The 6,000-nt window shown below is 42.2% G+C and overlaps 1 protein-coding gene across 1 annotated transcript in view; it reads left to right on the top strand.

The window, feature by feature from the left end:
• Positions 1-1,022: 1,022 nt before the first annotated feature.
• The window catches only part of BAIAP2L1 (BAR/IMD domain containing adaptor protein 2 like 1), a 76,922-nt gene continuing 71,944 nt past the window's right edge, over positions 1,023-6,000 (top strand). The window contains exon 1 of the mRNA XM_070761256.1: positions 1,023-1,358. Within this exon, the coding sequence (XP_070617357.1) occupies positions 1,308-1,358 (51 nt within the window). The 5' untranslated portion in view covers positions 1,023-1,307. The remainder of the gene's footprint in view (positions 1,359-6,000) is intronic.

Genomic DNA, 6,000 nt, shown 5'->3' with positions numbered 1-6,000 from the left:
CTCGGGCTTTCCTGGGCTGCCAGAGGAGCCTTTGGGTGGCGCTTAAGGAGGCTTTGGCAGTCCAGAGTGAACAAAGCATTTTCCTTTCTCTGGGCCCTTGGAGAGGGAATAAACCTCTGCTAATGCCCAGAGAAAAGAAATGCTCCCTTCGCTCTGGGCAGCCGAGGAGTCACCACAGCTTCTTCTTTCAGCAGCGACTGTCCTCCTCCTCCTCTTCTTCCTCCTCTTCCTCCTCCCACCCAAATTCTGAGCTTTTATTTCTTTCCTAATGGGTTTGCACGCATTATTTGCTTTTACATTGATTTCTATGGGAAAAATTGTTTCTGCTTAAGAACATTTCTACTTAAGAACCCGGTCACCGAACGAATTAAGTTCTTAAGTAGAGGTACCAGTATATAAAATAAAAACATCCATTCCCAACCCAAACTAAGGCCTCTTAGCATTAAAACTCCACCAGAGGGCAGCGCCTCTCCTGAAGTGCGCTCCCTTCTCAAAAAGATGCACTAGCAACCAAACAATCTCCTGGTGGTCTCCTTTCCTCCTGCCAATATCACCCTTGCCCAGCTTGGGGCCCTCACCCGCACCCAGAAGGGGAGGAAAGAAGAGGCCGTCCTTGACCTCCTCGGCAACGGGGAAGGAGGAAAAAGAAAAGAGAGAAGAAGAAAAAGACGAGGAAAAAATAGGAATCTCCATTGAGGACTCGGATTGTGGGGGCAATAGGCTGGCTCTGTTAAAAAGTGCTATTGCTAACGCCCTGAGTCTAAGGAGAAGGGCGGCATAAAAATAAAATAAAATAAATAAATAAATAAAATAAATTTCTCCTCAGGGAGGCCCGGCGCCCAGGCTCTTCCCTTTAGGGCAGGGGTAGGCAAAGTTGGTTCTTCTAGGACATGTGGACTTCAACTCCCAGAATCCCTGCGCTAGCATGATTGGCTCAGGAATTCTGGGAGTTGAAGTCCACAAGTCCTAGAAGACCCAACTTAGCCTACCCCTGCAACTAGGGGAGCGCCCCTCCCTCCGCCAGAGCGGCCTCGCCCGGCTCGGCCCCCCCCCCCCCGCCTCGCCTCACCTCAGGGTAGGGCAGGGTGGGCGGGGCCGCGCGCGCCGAGGGAACCGCCCGCCCTCTCCTCCCTCCGCTGAGGTGGCCGGTTCCGCAAGTTTGACAGTTGGCGCGGAGGGCGCCGCCGAGGAAGGAGGGGTTTTCGCGCCGCTACGCCGTTTGCGACCCCCCCCTCAAAAAAAGCCGCCTCACACCTCCCGAGGGTATCCCAGCCGCCGGTTTCGCTCCCCTTTTGGCCGCCGCCGTCATGTCTCGGGCTCCCGAAGAGGTCAAGAAACTGACCGAGAGCACCTATAAGGTGAGGGGGGGGGGGCGAGAGGCAAGGGAGGGGAGGGCGAGAGAGGGGGGGCTCCATCTCCCCCCCCCCAAGAGGAAAAAGGACCCCCGAATTGCAACCAGGCGAGGGCTTTTCTCTCCCTCCCTCCACACCCAGCCTGGCTGACTCAATGCAAACTTCAATTTTTTTAATGCTCTTTTATGGGCTGGGAAGGGTGCAAAGCCAAACTTCTGTTTTGGCTGCTTTCGTGGGAGTTTCGACTTTTTTTTTTAAAGTCATTCCTTGCATTATTGCTCCTTTAAAAGAAAAAAAAATATATGTCCGCAGCTGCTTTCGTAGGATTTTTATTTTTAACCCAGATCATTCCTTGGATTGCTCCTTTAAAAAAAAAAGGATTAAAAATCCGGGATTGTTCCTACTGTCGTTTTAAAAGAAGTCTTTTCTTGCAGTGCTGGGTTTGTTTGTTTGTTTTTTTTAAAAGTTCTATCTGTAACTGCTTTCATGTGGGTGGGTTTTTTTCCTTTATAAAAAAAAAGAAACAAGGCCATGTGTTGTTGAGTTGCTACTTTAAAATAAACCTTTTCCCCAGGCTTGTGATTTTTGTCCCCTTTTGTGTCGTTTTCACCCCCAAAATCCTTTCTTGTTTTTATATATATTTTTTTAAAAGGGGGGGAGCAGTTCCAGAAATGATTTGAAATGAGAGAAAAATCACAGAAATTATTTGAAATAGAGCAAAAAGTCACAGAAATGATTTGAAATGAGAGAAAAATCACAGAAATGGTTTGAAATAGAGAGAAAAGTCACAGAAATGATTTGAAATAGAGAGAAAAGTCACAGAAATTATTTGAAATAGAGAGGAAAGTCACAGAAATTATTTGAAATAAAGTCACAGAAATTATTTGAAATAGAAAAGTCACATAAATGATTTGAAATAAAGTCACAGAAATGATTTGAAATAGAGCAAAAAGTCACAGAAATGATTTGAAATAGAGAGAAAAGTCACAGAAATGATTTGAAATAAAGTCACAGAAATGATTTGAAATAGAGTAAAAAGTCACAGAAACGATTTGAAATAGAGAGAAAAGTCACAGAAATGATTTGAAATAGAGAGAAAAGTCACAGAAATGATTTGAAATAGAGAGGAAAGTCACAGAAATTATTTGAAATAAAGTCACAGAAATTATTTGAAATGGAGAGAAAAGTCACAAAAATGATTTGACATAGAGAGAAAAGTCATATTTTAATGTCTTTTTCTTTTTAAAGCCAGTAGCTATTTGTTTACTGTTACTGCTTTATTGCTCTTTACTTGGTGCGGGGTGGGGATATAATTTTTATTGTTCAATGTTGGGGGTTATGCAATGATATATTTTCATTTCCTGCTCTTGTTTTTTGGATCGGCTGGTCTTGTTTCTTATGGATTGCTGATTGGTTTTTGTAAGGATGGCTATTTGCTTTTGTCGCTGGTTCAAGATTGTGCCGGTAAAAATCGATGCCCTTTAGGGTGTGTTTGTGTGTGTTTCATTTGTGAGTCCTTTTCTCCCCCCCCTTTTCACAATATTTAGAAAGTGAGTCGAAAGCTAGACAACTTCCCCAATTAGATGTAGATCGGACTACGGGTCCCATTGGCTTTCAGCTGGAGAAGATGGGAGTTGTAGTTAGCTAGAAGGGCACACCGTTGACTGAGGATGATGGGAATTTTGGGAGTTGTAGTCTGGCATGCCTGAACTGTGCTCATTACAGTTGAAATTATTTATCCATCTCTTGTCTGGGATGATATAAGATCTCCTACTCAAGAAGAGGGTTCGACTAGAAGACCTCTAAGGTCCCTTCCGACCTTAAGTTCTGACCTTTTCATATATTTTTTTCTTCTTATCAGCATATACTGCCAGTTCTTTTCATAGAAACATAGAAGACTGAAAAAGAAAAAGACCTCATGGTCCATCTAGTCTGACCTTATATTATTTTCTGTATTTTATCTTAGGATGGATCTATGTTTATCCCAGGCATGTTTAAATTCAGTTACTGTGGATTTACCAACCACATCTGCTGGAAGTTTGTTCCAAGGATCTACTATTTCAGTGAAATAATATTTTCTCACGTTGCTTTTGATCTTTCCCCCAACTAACTTCAGATTGTGTCCCCTTGTTCTTGTGTTCACTTTAAAAACACTTCCCTCCTGGACCTTATATAACCCTTTAACATATTTAAATGTTTCGATCATGTCCCCCCTTTTCCTTCTGTCCTCCAGACTCTACAGATTGAGTTCATTAAGTCTTTCCTGATACATTTTGTGTAAGACCTTCCACCATTCTTGTAGCCCGTCTTTGGACCCGTTCAATTTTGTCAATATGTTTTTCCTCCTTGCCTTTCGTAAACTTCTTAAAACCCACCTCTGCCGCCAGGCATGGGGGAACTGAGACATCTCCCCCGGGCCTATACAGTTTATGCATGGTATGCTTGTGTGTATGTTTTATTTTTAATAAGGGTTTTTTTAAATGACTTTTAATTATTAGATTTGTTTTATATTGTGTTATTATTGTTGTGACCCGCCCCGAGTCTACGGAGACGGGCGGCATAAAAATCTAATAAATTGAATTAGAAACGTAGAAACATAGAAGTCTGACGGCAGAAAAAGACCTCATAGTCCATCTAGTCTGCCCTTATACTATTTCCTGTATTTTATCTTACAATGGATATATGTTTATCCCAGGCATGTTCAAATTCGGTTACTGTGGATTTACCAACCACGTCTGCTGGAAGTTTATTCCAAGGATCTACTACTCTTTCAGTGAAATAATATTTTCTCATGTTGCTTTTGATCTTTCCCCCAACTAACTTCAGATTGAATTGAATTGAGGTTGACTGGGGTATGAATGAGGATGAGTGTGAGTGTATGCTTTTAACTGGGTCTTAGATTATTAATTGGGTTTTAAATTATTAACATTGGAATTTGAATTGTTTTATATTTTGTAGTTTTTATATGTTTTAAGCCGTCCCGAGTCCTCACAGAGGGGCAGTGTATAAGTCCAATCAAATAAATCAATAAGTTTACCCAGATTCAGGGTTGGCTGGGGAATTCTGGGAGTTGAAGTCCTCACGTCTTTAAAGTTGGCAAGGTTGAAAAACACGGTCTTAGCCTTGTGTAGTTTAAACCAAGCTATTGTACCTTTGTTTTTATCAGCATGTGCTTTGAGTTCTTTTCGCCAAACCGAGACGTAAGCCCTCGGTGACACTACAAAGGTTAAAATCTGGGAAACGAGAGGACAATTTTATCCTGATAGGTCCCAAGGTCAGGTGAAGGAACTTGGATAACACCAAGCAAACTTGAATACACCGTATTGTCTTCCAGGACTGCCTTATTATTTATGAACAGAGCGACCACAGAAATGTTACCACCATTTTTGCACTGGCAAAAATCCTGCTGCTTCGCTCTCCGTTCTTGGTAGCTGCCAAGGATACTTATAAGAACATAAGAAGAGCTCTGCTGAATCAGGCCAAAGTCCATTGAGTCCAGCATTCTGTGTCACACAGTGGCCCACCAATTGTCCATGGGGATCTTGAGTGGAAAGAGAAGGCAAGACCCTCCCTTTCCCTTGACCCCCAACAAATGGTACTCAAGGGAACCCTGCCTGCCTCAACCAACATAGAAGTGGCATTTGGACATCTGTTTCCATAACCATCAATACACTTGGCATCCATGAATCTGTCTAATCCTGCCTTGAAGCTCTCCAGGCTGACAGCTGTCACGACCTCTTCTGAAAGGGAATTCCATCAACCAAGGACCCTCTGGGTGAAGAAATATTTCCCTTTATTTGTCCTCACTTTCTTACCTATGAGCTTCAGGGAGGGGCCCCTCGTCCTAGGATTGTGTGATAGAGAAAAGGATTTCTCTCTCTCCACCTTTTCTATCCCACGCATGATTTTATACACTTCGGTCAAGTCGCCTCTTTGGAGGCTGAAGAGACCAAGGCATTGCAGCTTGGTTTCGTAAGGGAGGTGCTCCGTTTCCTTGAACATTCCTGTTGCCCTTTTCTGCACCTTTTCCAGTTCCATTATATCCTCCTTGAGGTGCGGTGACCAGAACTGTACACAATACTTATCAGGGATGGCTTGCTTGCTTGCTTGCTTGCTTGCTTGCTTGCTTGCTTGCTTGCTTGCTTGCTTGCTTGCTTGCTTGCTTGCTTGCTTGCTTGCTTGCTTGCTTGCTTGCTTGCTTGCTTGCTTGCTTGCTTGCTTGCTTGCTTGCTTATTTATTTATTTATTTATTTATGTATTTACTTACTTACTTACTTACTTACTTATTTACTTGTTTACTTATTTATTTATTCATTCATTCATTTATTTATTTATGTATTTATGTATGTATTTATGTATTTATTTATTTATGTATTTATTTATTTATTTACTTACTTACTTACTTATTTACTTATTTATTTACTTGTTTGTTTCTTTGTTTCTTTGATTGATTGATTGATTGATTGATTGATTGATTGATTGATTGATATGCCGACCCTCTCCAAGGACTAAAGCAGAGATGGAATTTATGTATGTATGTAGCAGTTCAAATCTCACCACCGGCTCAAGGTGGACTCAGCCTTCCATCCTTCCGAGGTGGGTCAAATGAGGACCCGGATTGTTGGGGGCAAGAGGCTGATTCTGCAAA

The sequence above is a fragment of the Erythrolamprus reginae genome, chromosome 9 (assembly GCF_031021105.1).
Source record: "Erythrolamprus reginae isolate rEryReg1 chromosome 9, rEryReg1.hap1, whole genome shotgun sequence".
In the NCBI taxonomy this organism is placed as follows: Eukaryota; Metazoa; Chordata; class Lepidosauria; order Squamata; family Dipsadidae; genus Erythrolamprus; species Erythrolamprus reginae.
This window is presented reverse-complemented; position numbering and strand designations above follow the sequence as displayed.